Genomic DNA, 16,732 nt, shown 5'->3' on the forward strand with positions numbered 1-16,732 from the left:
TCTGTCTGGCCAGCCCCACCTCCTCCCTCTGTCTGGCCAGCCCCACCTCTTTCCTCTGTCTGGCCAGCTTCATCCAGGGCCCTGCAGTGGGCCAGGAGCCAGGGGGCTTGGAAGTTGGACTGCCTGTGGGGGCTGGGTGTGTGGCAAGGGCAGGAGGGCTTGAAAGCAGATAAGCCCCACCCAGAAGGGAAATTTGGGGAAGGGCTGTGCTGCCAACAGTGCTCCTCATCACCTTCCTGAGTAGCTGGAGTCTGGAAGGAAAAGCGGCTCCCAGCTGTGGAGAGGGGCTGGGCGGAGAAGCCTGGTGCTTCCAGAGTGGGGAGTAGGTGGGCATAAGAGGGGAAGTAGAGCCAGGGTGAGTGGGACACGGGACTCAGGGGTGGTCAGGATAGGGTCGGGTGGACTGACAGAAACAACAGGCTCCCTGGTGTGCACGCGGGCAAAGAGCCCAGCTTCTGTGGCCCTGTTCACACACACGCCTGTGTGGCCCCGTGAGCGTGCAGTTAAGGGTGCGTGTTGTGTGGGCGAGCGAGCTCCACCCACAGCCCTGGAGCCCGTGCTTCTGTGTGCCCGTGCGGCCACAGGCACGAGGCTCATCCAGCTCCTTCCCCACCCAGCCAACCACAATGACGAGCTGCGGCTCACGTTCCCCGTGCGGGACGGCGTGGTGCTGGAGCCCTTCCGCCTGGAGCACAACCTGGCTGTCAGCAACCACGTCTTTCACCTACGGCCCACAGTCCACCAGACGCTGATGTGGAGGTGAGTGTCACGGCGGGGGGCACAGGCTCAAGCAAGGGGGAGGAAGCCCCCGGTGGTGACCTCCCTAGCCCAGGCATTGCCGTGAACAGATCACGGCAGCTTCTGCCTGCCAACTTCACCCGTTCAGCATCATTGATTGGGCCCTGCTCTCTGCAAGGTTTGGGGGATGTCACAGGCCTTGGCAGGTATGGTGGCCTAAGAGCAGGGAAGCAGCTGTCACTCACCCTGGTCCTGAGAGACTGATCGGGGAAGACCTCCCAGAGGAAAAGGTGGCTAGCTCAGACCCAAAGGCCAATAAGGCAGTATTCAACGCAGAGGCCCTGAGTTGGCAAGAGGAACTTGAACATGGTTTGCTGTGGCTAGAGCCGGGACACAGAGGGATGGGGCTGGCTTGGGCGGGACCAGCAAGTCCGACAGGTTGCAAGGGGCTGCCGCCGAGCCACGCAGCTGCTCACACGTCCAGACACACTCGAGTACAAGGTCTGGAGGTGGCTGGCCAGGCCAGGCCCTGTGTTCTGTGCCTTCCACACATGATGTCACTACCTTGATCTTGCCAGTGGGCGATGCTTGTGCCATTGGCAGTGAGACCAGAGAAGCTGATTAGCTTGCAGGGCTTCTCACAGCAAGCGGCAGAGCTGGGACTCAGACCCAGTTCTCTTGAATGCCGGGACCCACTGATGTCTCCACCCTCGGCCCTTCCTCCTCACGCAGGACTCACACTTGCAACCTTTAGTTGCCCAGTGAGCACCTAAAAGGCACAAGACGGGTCTGCCCTGGGCACATACGTGCGCACGCACAGCTCACTCGGTGCCTTGACCACACTGAGCCGGCTGACCTGGGTGCTGCTCCCAACTGGAGTCTGGTTTGGACATAATCGGTCCCCTAGCTGGTCTTGTCACATTACTGTCTGTCCGTTTCTTTCCTCTGTCTCCATCCTTGGGGCACAGGATAGAGGGGCTGCGGGGAGCGGTCAGGAGGAGACCAGCAGAGCTGTGGGGTGTGGCTGGAGTGAACAGTGCAGGGGACTCTGGGCTGTGGCGGTGGGTTTGGACTGGGGATGTGGGCAGGGGGATCATCCAAGGTGGGAGAGGAGAGCCCGGGGAGGCGAAGGCGGTGGTGCCAGCAGAGGACGCGTGGCCCTGAGGGACTCGGGCTGTGGCGAGGTGGCCAGGCGTCACCGAGGCCCCGGGCAGAGCCAGCTGAGCCTCACCGCACCCCCTCAGGTCCGACCTGGAGCTGCAGTTCAAGTGCTACCACCACGAGGACCGGCAGATGAACACCAACTGGCCGGCCTCGGTGCAGGTCAGCGTGAACGCCACGCCCCTCACCATCGAGCGCGGGGACAACAAGACCTCCCACAAGCCCCTGCACCTCAAGCACGTGTGCCAGCCGGGCCGCAACACCATCCAGATCACCGTCACGGCCTGCTGCTGCGTGAGTGTGCGGGTGGGACTGGCGTGGGGGGGCTGAGTCCCCCTCTGGCCTGCAGCAGCCTTGACTGCGGGTCTCTGTCCTCATCCCCGCAGCCACGGCAGTGGTCTTGCAGAAACACGTCTTCACAGACGTTGCCCCGGGGCCGTGGAATAACTGTGTGCGTCCCCCCGATCCGTGACCTGCCCTGGATCCACATCGGAGCCACACTCCTGTCCTCCCAGAGATCCGGGCCTGGCACACAGGGCTTGCCCAGGGACCTGTGGGGAAATAGATTGCCTGCCTGTCCCGCTCTGCTGGCCTCTGTGGGGGACATAAGGGAAGGAAAATGACTGATCCTGAGAAGTCACAGGATGGGGAATGCTGTCAGAATGAGGAACCTGTAGGGGCTTGTGGGGGTGTGCAGTCCTGGAAGGCTTCCTGGAGGAGTGAAGACAGGGGTGACCCCCTCTGGCAGGAAAGGTGGAGAACACATGACATGGAGCCATGCCAGGCAAGGTTAGGAAGTGAGGCCCACTCCAGTCCTCATGCCTGGTGTCCCATAACTCATGCCAGGAGGTTTTCAACATCTGAGTCAGCCTAGAGCCCAGGTAACGGTCCCCCAAGTGGTGACCGTTGCCTGGGTCCCCAGGCTCACAAGTCCCAGGACACATCCCAGGCCTCAGGAGACCCTCTTCTAGAGTGGCATCACTGTGGATCATGGGCCCTTTCCTGTGCTTGGCCTCCAGGGGCCTCTGGGCACAAGTGGGGCCGGCCGTGGGGGCCTTGGGGCCTTGGGGTGGGAACTGATTACGCTTTTCCTCGGCAGTCCCACCTCTTCGTGCTGCAGCTGGTCCACCGGCCCTCCGTGCGCTCCGTGCTGCAAGGCCTCCTCAAGAAACGCCTCTTGCCCGCGGAGCACTGTATCACGAAAAGTGAGTGCGGGGGCGCAGGGAATGAGAACCGGGACCGGCCTTTGGCTCCATGCACACACCCCGGGGCCCGAGCGTTCCTTGGCACCAGTCCCCACCGCCCCCCCAGCTCATGTCCCTCCTTCTGGAGCCGTGGGGGTGATCAGATGAGCATGGGCTGTGAGGCCTGCCTCTCAAGGAAGAGCTGGCTCGCAGCACAGGATGTGAGGCAAATTAAAACCACACACCGTGGTGTAGACAGGCCAGGCAAGCTTCCTGGAGGAGGTGATCACCTAGAAGATCACTTCTAGGAACTGGACAAAGGGGATCTTCACCCAGGGGTGGATTCTGGACCGGCCTCCCCACCCCAACAGCTCATGTGTAAACTAGAGACAGGGACTTGGCTCAGAGTCCCCTCCTTTGGAGGAGGCACCCAGGTGATGACTCGGGGGCAGTATGCAGGGCGGTGCACCGCTGCCTCTCCGCTCGACTTGCTTCTCCACATCACCTCCTGAGCCCTCCGTTCCCGCCCGGCGCTTGTCCGTTCCCATCTCCACCCTTGTAGAAGTGAGCACGGGAGCGCCTGAAGGGCTCTCCACTGACCCAGAAAATCAGTGGGAAGGGCCAGACCGTGTTTCTGTAAGTGCCGTAGAAAGTCCCCCGTGCTGGTGAAGGCGGGGTCTGTTCGGCAGAGACTGGGGAGCTGACGCGGCTGCTCCGGGGACACACGCGTTCCGCACGTCGCACGTGGGGGCTGCCGTCCCAGAGAGCCCGGCGGGCCGAGCTCCCCTGCGACCAGGCCTGGGTGCGCTAGTTCTTCCCAGGACCTCCCAGTGTCCGGGGGGCGGTGGAGAAGCAGGGTGTGTTTTAGCCACACGAGGGAGTGTGATGTGTGCAGGGTGGCCCCGTCCTCCTCAGCCACCTGTGCCTCCTGCCCCACAGTCAAGCGGAATTTCAGCAGCGTGGCTGCCTCGTCAGGCAACACGACCCTCAACGGAGAGGATGGCGTGGAGCAGACAGCCATCAAGGTGTCTCTGAAGTGCCCCATCACATTCCGGCGCATCCAGCTGCCTGCTCGAGGTCACGACTGCAAGCACGTCCAGGTGAGTGGTCCTGGCAGGTGCAGCTCGAGCGGGAGCAGGATGGCTGGTGTCTGGCTGGGATGGTGAGGGGCAGGCGGGGGCGGGAGGGCGGGCAGCAGGGCCTGCTTCTGGTCCCCAGAGGACTCGGTGGCCATCAGCAGCCGGTTGTATTCACTCCCTCCGGCCTCCGTCCATCCTTTGAGCGAGCATCTTCTCTGCATGCTCAGGGCTAGGTTCCCAGGGGGCCCCAGAACCGATTTGGACAGTCCCAGTCCTGACAGATGTCAGAAGCCAGCTGCAAGTCCTGCACATACGGCCACAGCTGGCCTGGAGCCCCAGGGCAGGGGACACCTCTGCCTGATCGCTGCTGTGTCCTGGGGCCTGGCCCCAAGCAGGTGTTAAGGAAGTGGCCGTGGAATGAGTGACTGTCGTGGCCTGGGTTGCTCTAATAGAGCACTGTGCAAATGTGGGCAGCCTGGAGGGGTGGGATTCCCTGGGTAGGGGCTGCTCAGGAAGAAGTCCCAGAAGAGGGGGAGCGGCCATTCCTGCAGAGGCTGGGGGGCCAAGCCAGGTGAAGCCTCGGCCCCTCCCTCCACACAGCAGGTCTGGAGGGCTTCGTGGTGGGGCAGGAGCTTCCTTCGGGGGGAGAACGTTGTGGGCACCAACACATACTGATGAACTCGACTGGATGTGTTCTCGGAGCCGGGGCTGGGCTGACGGGGAGGCCAGGCCGTCATGGGTCAGGGTCTGTGGAGACACGCTCTTGGGTGAGCCAGGAAGCCTTCTGAGAGGACACAGGCGAGGGGCCATGGGGCACAAAGGTGGTGTGAGAAGTGAGCCACGCAGGGACTCAACATGGCCGGCTAGCCATGTGAGCAGGGGAAAGGCCTCATGATCGCCGGCCCCCACAACCCAGCCCCCGTCTCCCCGCCCCCCGCTCCCTCCCTGCTGGGAGATCTTCACAAGGGTCCCAGGGGCGGTGGCACTCGCACCCACGCGTCCTCTCATCTGTCTGTCTGTCTGTCTGCCTCCCGGCCTCTGCAGTGCTTTGACCTGGAGTCGTACCTGCAGCTGAATTGTGAGAGAGGGACCTGGCGGTGTCCTGTGTGCAAGTAAGTAACACCTACCCCGGCGGGACCTTCCTCACTGGCCTCCATCTGGGCCTGCCGTCTGGGGTCTAGCCACCTCCTCCTGCCCTAGGAGCCAAACCGAGAACCCAGACACGGCAGAGGAGCTCGGCGCACAGGGGCCGCGTGCAGTCTTCTTGTGTCAAGTTGTCACAAGGCCGTGCTCTCCTGTCACTGCCTCCTGTAGTAACCCGTGGCAGAAGCAGAGTCTTTGACGCGGCGGGGAGGGGTGCACTACGCGCTTGTCTCTAGGCTCCAAGAACAAAGGCCAAGCCCCCTTCTCTTTTTTTCTAGTAAAACGGCTCTGCTTGAGGGCCTGGAGGTGGATCAGTACATGTGGGGCATCCTGAACGCCATCCAACAGTAAGTGGACCCCCCCCCCCCAGCTCGGGGCACGTGGAGGGGGCGGGGGAATGCCCGCCTGGATTGGAGGAGGCAAGACGGGGACATTCCTGATACCCCACCCTGTCCCCAGCTGCAGACCATTCGCCAACCCAAGCTCTCACCTCTGGAACTCTACCTGGTGTTCCAGTCACCTCTGGTGACTCTACCTCAGTAACTTTTCTATCTGGGGGTGAATGAACTTTCTAGAAAGGACTAAGCTCAGCCAGAACAAGACAGTGCCCCGGACAGCCACTTTCTGGGCGGGAGGCCTTGGGGCCGGCTGTCCTGTGTCCAGCCACTTGCTTTTCCTCACCTCACCCTCCCCATCTCTCAAACAGATGTAAAACTCCCTCACACCCCTGTCATATGGCAGAGCGTGGCAAGGATGGGGACAGGGGCCTAGGCAGGGACAGTTCAGTGTCTGCCTGGGCTAGAAGCCCTTGTATCCCAGGCCTGGTACCGCGTGACCTCAGCTCTGCCCCCTTGCTCCCCACCAGCTCCGAGTTTGAAGAGGTCACCATCGATCCCACGTGCAGCTGGCGGCCAGTCCCCATCAAGTCAGACCTGCACATTAAAGATGACCCAGATGGCATCCCCTCCAAGCGGTTCAAGACCATGAGTCCCAGCCAGATGATCATGCCCAACGTCATGGAAATGATCGCAGCCCTGGGCCCTGGCCCATCCCCCTACCCACTCCCGCCTCCACCGGGGGGCGCCAACTCCAACGATTACAGCAACCAAGGTGGGTGACGTTGGATGAGGTGGGAGAGAGGAGTCCCAGCAGGGGTACAAGGTCTCTGGGCTCACGTGACAGGTGCAGGGGGGATTGTGGTGTGAAGAGGTAGAGGCAACATACACCCCAAAACGCAACCCATGTGACTGGACTTGGGGGTATGGTGGCCCATTCAACGCCATCCTCTCTCCTTCGCCAGCTGGTTCCGTCCCGCCCTGTGGGTCAGCACCCTGCTGAGAAGTGGGCTCTGCCTCCTGGAGCTGCAGGGGACAGCTCCTTGCCTTCTTTGGAACCTGCTTTGCCTGGGGCACTAACAGAACACTCCCACTTGGAGTTCTTGGCCCTTCCCCCAGCCCTTCCGTGTTTCTCTGTGAGATCTGTATTGTCCCAGTCCCTGAAATGCTCCCATCCTTCCAGGCACAGAGTTCCAGGGGTCTCTGGCCACCAAATTCACCATCCCTGCCCTCTCACTCTCCCTGCTGTCCAGACCAAGCTATGCTGTACTGCCCTGGGTTCCTAGAAAGTACCCGGCCCCCTTAAACACTGGCAATGGCAGCTCCCTGCAGGATCCAGGCTCCCGGATGATTAGAGGCCCGGAGAGGTTAACCCACATAGCAGGATCCCACAGCCTTCCAGTATGCTGGTCCTCTGATCCTTCTCCATGGCCATGTTGGGGAGGGAGCAAGGGCCAGGGAGGCCAGACAGCTGGCTTCTAATGGTGTCACCTCGAGGCTGGTGCAGCTCTCTTTGTGGACTTGAAATCTTGATCTCCCACTCTGGGCTGCGGTCTTCCCACTGAAGGGGTGCAGCCACGTGGGGGACAGTGAGGAAACAGGTCTTGGGGTCTAGCGCAGCAGATCCTGAGGAAGGCTCAGGCTGGGGCCTCATCTTCCCCTGCCCTCAGGAACCTGGCCTACCTCCTGCTCACACTCTGTTCCTCCTCGTAACTGTAAAACAGCTCAGGTCCTGGGGTGCCGAGGCCCACCAGAGGAGGCTATATTGCTGCTCCGTCTAAGGCCACAGGAGCCAGGACAGGAGTCACATCTTAACTTACATACTCCGTGTCCCCCCACTCCCCCCGCCCCGTGGCTGCCTTCCCTCTGGGTGACACTGCCCCGGTGCCATCTTGTTTTCTCCCCAGGCAACAACTACCAGGGCCATGGCAACTTTGACTTCCCCCACGGAAACCCTGGCGGGACGTCCATGAACGACTTCATGCACGGGCCGCCCCAGCTCTCCCACCCCCCGGACATGCCCAACAACATGGCCGCCCTCGAGAAACCCCTCAGTCACCCCATGCAGGAAACTGTGAGTACCTCTTCATCGTCCTGACCTCCCTACCTCCCCCTTCACCCCCGTCCTCCGCGTGGGGCGGCTGGGAGCAAAGGGCTCCCCCAAGGACCTTTCTGATATTTGCCTAGCTCCCTCCCAGGTAAAGGGGAAGACTGCCAATTGGGTCTGGGGGCTCAGAAGGAAGTGAGAGGCCTGACCGAGGCTGAGTCGGTGTCCTTGGACTTGGCCAAGGACGTTGGTTTCACCTAGGACATTGGATTCTCAGATGGGGGAAGCTGCAGGCTCCTGTCTGCACACACAGTGCACGTACACACGCCCACCTCCTACACGTGCCCACCGCACCCCCACACCCACACACACACCACCACCACCAGCCTCTCTCCCTGACACGCACACTCAGATGCTGACCTACCATAGCCCCAGCTGTCTAGAATTTTGTCTCACACCTAGGCACCTGCTCCCCAGGGGTCTGAGTCTTCTGCATATCGCCACCGTCTGCTCAGCCTCGGAATATTCACGCCCGGTCCCGTGTCACATATTAACACACCCAACAGTGGTAAGAGGCCTGGCCACCCCCAGGTCCTCTTCCAGTGAGTACTGCGTGGCTCTGTTTGACTTAGCACACATTTCCTGAGCCTTTGCTCCGGGCCAGGTTTTGTACCCGGTGTGAGCAAGACAGACACAGGCCTTGTGCCCACGGAGCAAAGGTTCTGGCAGCGCTCGGATGGAGACAGCACGGTTGGGGTGTTTGGGGAAACTGGGACCTGAGGGCTGAAGTCAGGCCTCAGTCGTTCTGTCTGTCCCTGGTCTCTCCCCTCAGGAGGAGGGACAGTCGCAGAGGGCCCGGCAGTGGGGTTGGACGGGCCTGCACCGGAAGGCGGGGCTGCAGGCCTCCCATCTTCCCCCATGTGGCCTGGGAGGAAGGGCCTTGGGATCGCACCGTGATCCACACGGGGTTGGCTCTGCCAGAAGCTGTCCCGTCCCGAGCCACCCGATTCTCAGCAAGAGTGGCTGTTAACCGGAAGGCTTCTGGGAGAGGGACACTGCAGCATCTTTCCTACGGAACTCCAGAATGCCAAGTCAGACATAGCTGCTGTCACAGGGCTTCAGCCACATTTTCGCAAGTTCCTTTCTGCCTCGTGGAGCTTCTGACTTCTGGGGGCCTCTCTCCCAGCTCCGCCCGTTTCCTCAGCAGTCCATGCCCAGGAGTCACCCAGATCACACCCCACACACACTCACCTGTCACACACAGAGGTCCCAGCACTGGACAATGGCAGCAGGATGTTGCTTACTTTCTGAGCCCTGCCACCTGGGGTCTTTTCAGAGGGCCCTAAGCCTGTGAGTTGACTTCACAGCCTGCCCCCCCACCACCACCCACGCCGCCCAGGGGTGCTCCCTAGATATGCACCGTCCCTCCCTATTTCTGGGCTTTCGCTAGACGGCGACCCAGAAGTACAGCTGCGAAGAGGGATAGTACAGTCACGGATAAACTGCGCCACGCCAGGGCAGCCTGGCCCTGGCTGAGCACCAGCTGGATGCCCACGTGCGCGGACACTGGCAGAGAGGCTCCCGTCAGGTGCTGGGTCACTGAAGGACTCTTCCTTGCAAGAGAGGTGACAGGTGTATCAGCAGGTCTCAGAGCGTCCCTCTGGGCCTGAGGGGGACAGCCGTTGTCAGCAGATCTAGAGACTGTCTGCCTGGGCTGGGCTGGGCTGCTCCAGGAGTGTGGAGCCACTCCCTGCCCCCCAGAATGGGCACTGTGGGGCACCCACGGGCATGGGTGGGAGTCACAAGCTGGCCTCTTACTGACAGTCATGGTGGCCATCCTTCCAGCCTCTCCTGGTCCTTCCCACCTCGTGTGCATCCCCCCCACACCGTCCCACAGTCGTACAGTCAGTCCCGGGACAGAGGGGGCCCTGTGCTGCCTGGGGCTGGCTGGACTGAGCAGAGGCTCCCAGCAAGGCCTGGGAGCAGCTTTAGGAGAAACAGGAAGAGGTACTAGGGTCTGGAGATCAGGCTGCTGTTTCGAAACCCACGAAGGAAAAACGAAATGTGTGCATGGCCTGGAAGATGGGGTGGGTAGGAAGGTACAAAAAGACCAAGGAGACATTTGCTCACCGGCAGCCTGGCGGGTCAGGCTCCCCTTGGCTAGCATCATGTGAGTGCGGTTGGGGGACCTGCTGGGGCACTGGCCGTGGGCTGAGAGTGTGGACTTGTGCTCCAATATCTGAGCTCTGAAGGGAGGCTGCTTAGGATAGCACCCAGACCAGCAGGGAAGTTTCGATGTCATACACCATAAGGCCCCCTGCCCGGCCACAGCCCTGGTGTTTCAGTCCACGTGCACACAGGAGGGCACGGGCCTCTAGTGGATCTGTTAGAGAAGCACTTCCTGCCTCACCGGGGCACCCCCTCTGTGAGCCCTAGCACCCAGCGAGGCACAGAGGTGCCTGACTTCCTCGGCACCCGGGGACGCGGCCTACAGCTGCCTAGGTGGGTGGCCAACAGGGAGGGTCCGGCAATGCGGAGAAGCCCTGCTCTGCCCCTTTGACTCGGGGCTCACTTCTGCCCTACCCTGGGCAGCAGGCGGGGCTGGTCCCAAGGGGCCAGCCGCTGCCGCCTCGGGCCCTTGGAAGGTGCCTCTGTGTCCAGCATCGCCCCCCCTCCCCCCCGGCCAGGGCCCGTTGGGGGACGCAGGCCCCTTCCTGAGCTGCACGCCTGCCCATGCTGTCTGTCCGTGTCTGCTCTCCGCTGCCCCGGGGCAGCGGGCAGGGGTGGGGGGAAGGGGTGTGCCGTACCACGCTGCCAGCGTCACCCTCCCCGCCTCCCCACTCCTTGGAAACATGCCCATTTGCTTCTCCATTCTGCCCTTCCTGTTCATTGTGGTGATGGTGTCCGGGCTACAGAGGCAGAGGGGCTTGCGGGGGGCCTGGACCATGCTCTCAGTGTCTGCTTGTCCCAGAGCTCCGGGCCACCTCCCTCCCGGCCCCCACATGGCCTCAGAGGCCCCGGCCCCGCCTCCCTCTCCACAGCCTCCCTGACTGGCAGCCTCAGGGGAGGACTTTTTTTGTTTGTTTCTCTGCAAAACGACAACAACAACAAAAAGCATTGAGCTTTGTAAGGGGGTAGCTTTGTTTTGGGGGTTTGTTATTTTCCTGGTTTTGTTTGGTTTTCATTTCTCCAGGCATCTCGTTGCTGTACCTCGTCACCTCACATTTCTTTTCTCCTGCTCTCTCCTCCTCCACAGATGCCACACGCTGGCAGTTCTGACCAGCCCCATCCCTCCATACAACAAGGTTTGCACGTCCCACACCCCAGCAGCCAGTCAGGGCCTCCATTACATCACAGTGGGGCTCCTCCTCCTCCTTCCCAGCCTCCCCGGCAACCGCCACAGGCCGCTCCCAGCAACCATCCACACAGCGACCTGACCTTTAACCCCTCCTCAGCCTTAGAGGGTCAGGCCGGAGCACAGGGAGCATCCGACATGCCGGAGCCTTCGCTGGATGTAAGTTGGGGTCACCACCGGCCTGGGGCTAGGCCTGGCGCTGGGACCTGCCCGAGAGCAGGGGTGGGTGTCGAGGGCTCAAGGCCCAGGGTGGAGGAGGTGCAGCTATGAGGGGGTGGGTGGGTGGTGGGTGGGCCTAGCCAGCCTGCCTCCCCTGGCTCCAGAACCAGGAAACCCCACAGTGGGGAAGCCTCACCAAGGGTCCCAGCATCCCTCCCCCGCCCCCTTCCCCACCTTGCCGGCACCTGCCCTTCGGTCCCCTCGGCCACAGTCCTGCAGCCCCTCCCTGCCCCACCCCACCTTCCCCCACAGGCCCTCACAGAGTCCCTCTGGGCCACGGTCCTGGAGGAAGCACAGGAAGGCCCCCTGCCCTTCTTCCTTCCGACCCCCTCCCCGCCCCCACCCCCACATCAAGCTTGCCATCTCAGTGTTCGCCACACTCTCTGGCCTGAGGCAGGGGAAGGGCTGGAGTGACAGGGTCCCTCTGTCTGTCTCGCTGGTATGTGTCTGTGTCCAGTTTCCTGTCCGTGTGTTGTCCACGCCCTGTGTTGCCGCTTTGCTCCATCGCTCACTCAAAGAGGCCCCGGTGAGGGGTGACAGTAAGACCAGCCTCGGGTCGTGCCAGGACTACTGGGGCAGAAGTGGGTGGCTGAGATTCAGGGGTCTCCCACCTTGAGGCCCGACCGGTCTGGAAAGCGGGGTGGGAGGAGCCCTCGAGTGATGGGGGCCGGGTAGCCGGCTAGGGTGGCCCGGGAAGGGACATGTGGCACTTGCCCCTCCCATCCCACGCCCCTAGGCTCTAGATTCCCAGAGAGGAGGCCTGCTCTGCCCTCTCCACGCCTCAGCCCCACTGTGGTCGCCCTCGGCCCCGGCAGGCAGCGGCAGTCTTTATGGTGAATGGGGTTTACTCGGCTGTGCGGCCATCTAGGGTTCTCCCCCAGCTCTCCTCCCCAGACTCGTCCAGTGAGGGTGCTCTTAGGTTCATGAGGTTCCCCGGTGTGACAAAAGGAGTCCGAGGACCTCACAGTAGAGGGTAGGGAGAGTCTGCAGCCACAGCCCAGGGGCCGCAGGGAAGGATGGTTCCGTGCCGCCCTCTGGTCATAGGCTCACCAGGGAGCAGTGAGCTCCTGGGGGGAGGTCCAGGGTGCCGAGAGCTACAGGGACCACCGGCCTTACGTGCAAAGTCATGTGGTTTCTACTGGGAGGCCTTCGTGACCCAGGCTTCCTCTTGGCAGGGTCTTGGGGCCAGAGGAAGCCCGGAATCAAGAGAAAGCCCCCTGACCTGCCACGAGCCTTCCCGGCTGGCGGGCCGAGGGCCTGTCTCCCCCACACTGGAAATAAGCGCGGGTGTGCCCCAGGCTAGCACAGTGGCCTGGGCGCGTTTGAGGCCAGCCAGCACGGTTAGTGTCCCCTGTCCCGCCAGGACCTCGGGAAGCAGGTAGAGAAGCACGCACCCCGGCAGTCCTTGGGGGCACCCCTGCAGTCCTCACCCTGGGCCAGCCCAGCCCCTCAGCTGACACCTCATCTGGGCTTCTGTACTTCTTTTCCAGCTCCTTCCAGAACTCACAAATCCCGATGAGCTCCTCTCGTACCTGGATCCCCCCGACCTGCCGAGCAATAGTAACGATGACCTCCTGTCTCTCTTTGAGAACAACTGAAGCCCACCCCTCCACTGGGGCCATCCCCCCCCACTCTGCCTCCTTCCCCGTCTGTCCCACACACACTTTACCACTGGGAGCCCATGCCCTCAGACCGCCCCTGCTGCGGCCTTCTCAGAGCGGAGGGGCGGGAGGGTGCACTGTGAAGGCTGTGTGGGTCTGGTGCCCGTGCCCAGAGCAGGCCCTGAAGATGAGCCTCGAGGTGGGGAACCGGCCCGGCGAGAGGGCACATGCTGACAAAGCCTTCCTGGTCCCTCTGTGTGTGCTGATTCCAAACGACCCTCCAGTGCCCCCCGAGGTTCTTCCGGTTTCTAAACTGTAACCCTGCCTCCCTGCTTCCTGGCCCAGAGCCTCCTTCAAGTGACTGAGCCTGAGAGAAGGCGCCCCGAGACCCAGGCAGGCCCCGAGCCTTGGAGGAGCAGTGACGGTTGGCGGCAGTGAGAATGGCCCACCCACCACCACCACCACCACCACCACCACCACAGAAAAGCACAAACCTCTGGGAAAGAGAACTCTCTCAGGGGCCAAGGTCGTCGCTTTGACCCCTGACCTCTAAGCCAAGATACCCTGTAAACACTCTCTCTCAGAAAGCAGAGAAAAAAAGGACAAGATTCTGTGTTCGAGAGAGGGTGTGCCATTCCTGCTTGGGGACCGGTGGGAAAGGGGGTCAGGGCCTCCTCAGAGCCAGGACAGTGCAGCTGGCCCCATGACCTCTGGACTCAGTCCGGGGCCCGGCCTCGGGGAGCAGAGGGAGAGAGTCCCCAGCCAAAATTACTGTGCCCTTAGTTGGGGGGCAGGGGGATGCCGCCAGCCGGAGTCCGATAGGAACGGCAACTTACAACTTTGCTCCGAGCCACTCCCTGTTTTTCAATGACGATTAATTAAGCTACGGAGTCATCTGAGAAAGGGGACGGTAGACTTGGACGGCAAGCAACCCATTTCTCTCCACGCGTCCTGTTTCCTCCCTCCTGCCCCCACCCACGTCTCCCAGACTGTTACGGGGGACACCTGCTTCCCTCTGTCCCACTTCTGCTGTGTCTGCCCCGACAGCCGGGTGGGCCGGTGGAGGGGCGGGGGAGGCTCAGGCGCCTGTGCAGGCATGGCGCAGGCACCTCTCCGGCACCCCCGTCCCGGCTGTCCCTGTGCTCAAGGCTGCCCCAGCTGCACCCCAGTCCGTCACCACACGTGCCGGGATGTGCCCGCCAGCGTCACGTGGTGTCTCTGTGCCGCACTTGGCTGCCGGCCTCTCCTTCCCTCTGTGTCCCCCTGCCCTGCAAAGCTGCCCACACTCCTGCTCACCGGAGCAGAAGCAGCCTCTGGTCTTTCCCTCCACTGCCTCGCTCCATCCGGCTTACTGCTCTCGGAGTCTCCCGGGTAGCTTGTGGGGCGTCCGTTTCGTCTGGGGGTCCTCTGTCCCCCTAAGCCGCATGGCCTGTGATGCTGCTGGGCCGTCACTTGGGTCACGTCTGTGAATTCGTTGCGCCCCTCCCTGCTGCTGCCTGGGGTCTCCTGCTTCCCGTCCACTGTCCGTGTTCTCGAGCTCCGTCTCCCCCTGTGGCGGGTGGTCCCCAGCACTCCTCTGGATTTGACCGGAACGGTGGCCCCAGCTGTTGATTTCCAGTCACTGTACCAGACAGCCGGCACAAGGTTTTCTGTAGGAAAGCTGCCATTGTCCCCGCCCCCTTTTCCTTTGTCCCGTTGTCGAGGTTTTTTCAAACAGCGTGGTGTTCAGTATGCAAATCAATTATTTTGAGAATTGCTTTTGTAAATATCTTTGTGAATATTTTAGTATTGTCTTTGATAATATTCAACATTTTCATGACCTGGTTATAGCCTTTGCTGGTGTTTTTAAAATACCTTGACTCAACAACAAGACCGAGTCCTTTTTTTTAAAAAACAACAAACAAAAACAAAAAAGCAACCAGGGCCTATTTGTACAGATGAAGGGACAAAGTACGTGGGTGGCTGTGCCGTGAGTTCGAGCAGGCCGCCCACTGTTCAGAGCCATCCCTAGTCAGCTGGTGGGGACAAGACGATGCCAGGTAGCACGTGGTCGTCCTTGCCCAGTGGCCGATAGCCCTGGCAGGTGGCCATGCTCCTGTGTTCGGCCATCTGGGAATGTTCTGCCCCAGACAGACTTCCAAATGCCTTCCTTAGAAGTTCCTGCTTCCTGCTGTGCTACTTTTTCCCAGAAAGGCCTGGGGTCCATTCTGGTTCTTATCGGGTGTCCCTACTCTGCTCACCAACCTACCCACAGCTTTCTAGTACAGAGGGTCGATCTGTTCCCCACAGCCCGGGCTCTGGGCACCTCCCTCAACCATCTCTGAGGAAGCCAGGGCTCGGCACCTGAGGCAGGTTTCCTGGGGCCCATCCCAAGCGAACCTCCACCAGCAAGTTGGACAAAGAGCTTTCCCGAACCGTGGTGCCTGAAGCCCATGCTCTGGGAACGTCCTCTCCCGGAGTGATTTTGGAGCCAGGCCAGGGGGGTGAGGGAGGCAGAAAGGTGCCCGGGGCTGGAGAGACCCCCGGTTGGTGACAGATTCGGGTGACGACAGCCTCCCCAAGCAAGGGCGCTTCTGAACTCCAGGGTGGGGATGCTTCCCTCATCGTTTTGGACGACTACTTGGAGCCATAAGTAACCTCAGCAAAAACGAGGCCTCAGCAAGCCACTTCTCTGTGACAAGCATCCACCCAGGCCGTAGACACGTTTCTGCTGCCACTCCACAAGACGGACAGGGCGCCAGCGGGCAGGCGGGAAGGCCCCAGTACAGGCAATCACCCCATCTCCTTGGTTCGAAGCTTTACCCGTGTATCATGTTCCCTGTAGCCATTTTATTTTTGAAGACACTTCTAATCCTTTCTCCCTAATGAAAGCCCTAACCACCACCCCCCCACACACCCCCACCCCAGAGAGCTACACGTCTGCTCCCTCGACCTGACCATCTAGACAGGATGACGTCAGCAGCAGCGACTCAAGGGACGTGTGTACATATGTAAATGAGAAATAGAGACGCGTTAACAGATGCATTCATTTCCCTTGGAATGTGTATTGTTTTTATTTTACGGAACAAAACAAAACAAACAAACAAAAAAAAAAGGCTTGAAACTCCATCTTAACGTGAAAAACTAGATCCTGTTAGCATTTGTGAGGTCTCTCTCCACCTTTGTCTTATGTAATATACTCTGCCCCTGTGTGGAAAGGAATTTTTGTTCTGTTTTGTTTTTTATTTTACCTCCATGTACTATTTAGCTTCCGGTGTACTGGTCCTGCCACCTGTGTATTTTTAGGGTGCTATGGAAATAATGAAAAGAAATGGGGATTTCAGACGAAAATTGTAACCAAATTCATACTTTGTATAATTTTTGATATCATGATTGCAGGTGATTCACATGTCCACACATAAACACACCCACAGCACAGCCTGAAGTAACCCCCACAGAAATTGTCATTGTCTTTGTACATCTCTGTACAATGCAACCATTTCAAACTTTAAACTGGTCAGAAACCTAATTGTGATTTCTAGTCTTGCAAAGCTGTATGTAGTTAGATGATGTGACAACCTCTAATATTTATCTAATAAATATGTATTCAGATGAAACCTGTATATTAGGTGTTCATGTGGTTATTTTGTATTTAAAGATCAAATTATTTGACTATTGCTAGACATTTCTATACTCTGTTGTAACACTGAGGTATCTCATTTGCCCATGTTAATTGTTTTCTAAATAAATTGACAAAAAACGAAGGTTTGGCGAATTAGCTATTTTGTGAACTTTAAGGAGCGGTTTGGGTGTTTGTTTCTGCTTCTAAACCACCACCCCTGCCTGATCACCTGGCAAAACCAAAACAAAACAGAAACAGCAAGCAGGCAA

General features: G+C 60.0%; 2 protein-coding genes across 6 annotated transcripts in view; both read left to right on the forward strand.

Moving 5' to 3' along the window:
* The window catches only part of ZMIZ1 (zinc finger MIZ-type containing 1), a 233,722-nt gene extending 217,098 nt beyond the window's left edge, over positions 1-16,624 (forward strand). For 4 of the 5 annotated variants that reach the window (XM_049646258.1, XM_049646262.1, XM_049646260.1 and 1 more), the window contains 10 exons: positions 618-759; positions 1,983-2,193; positions 2,999-3,104; positions 4,023-4,183; positions 5,207-5,274; positions 5,584-5,652; positions 6,171-6,415; positions 7,548-7,714; positions 10,944-11,201; positions 12,752-16,624. In XM_049646258.1, coding sequence (XP_049502215.1) covers positions 618-759; positions 1,983-2,193; positions 2,999-3,104; positions 4,023-4,183; positions 5,207-5,274; positions 5,584-5,652; positions 6,171-6,415; positions 7,548-7,714; positions 10,944-11,201; positions 12,752-12,859 — 1,535 coding nt within the window. In that variant the 3' untranslated portion in view covers positions 12,860-16,624. The remainder of the gene's footprint in view (positions 1-617; positions 760-1,982; positions 2,194-2,998; positions 3,105-4,022; positions 4,184-5,206; positions 5,275-5,583; positions 5,653-6,170; positions 6,416-7,547; positions 7,715-10,943; positions 11,202-12,751) is intronic. The other variant, XM_049646263.1, reaches the window with a different exon arrangement.
* Positions 1-16,732, forward strand: part of RPS24 (ribosomal protein S24) — a 1,165,472-nt gene that overhangs the window by 1,145,467 nt on the left and 3,273 nt on the right. The window lies entirely within an intron of this gene.

The sequence above is a fragment of the Panthera uncia genome, chromosome D2 (genome assembly GCF_023721935.1).
Source record: "Panthera uncia isolate 11264 chromosome D2, Puncia_PCG_1.0, whole genome shotgun sequence".
In the NCBI taxonomy this organism is placed as follows: Eukaryota; Metazoa; Chordata; class Mammalia; order Carnivora; family Felidae; genus Panthera; species Panthera uncia.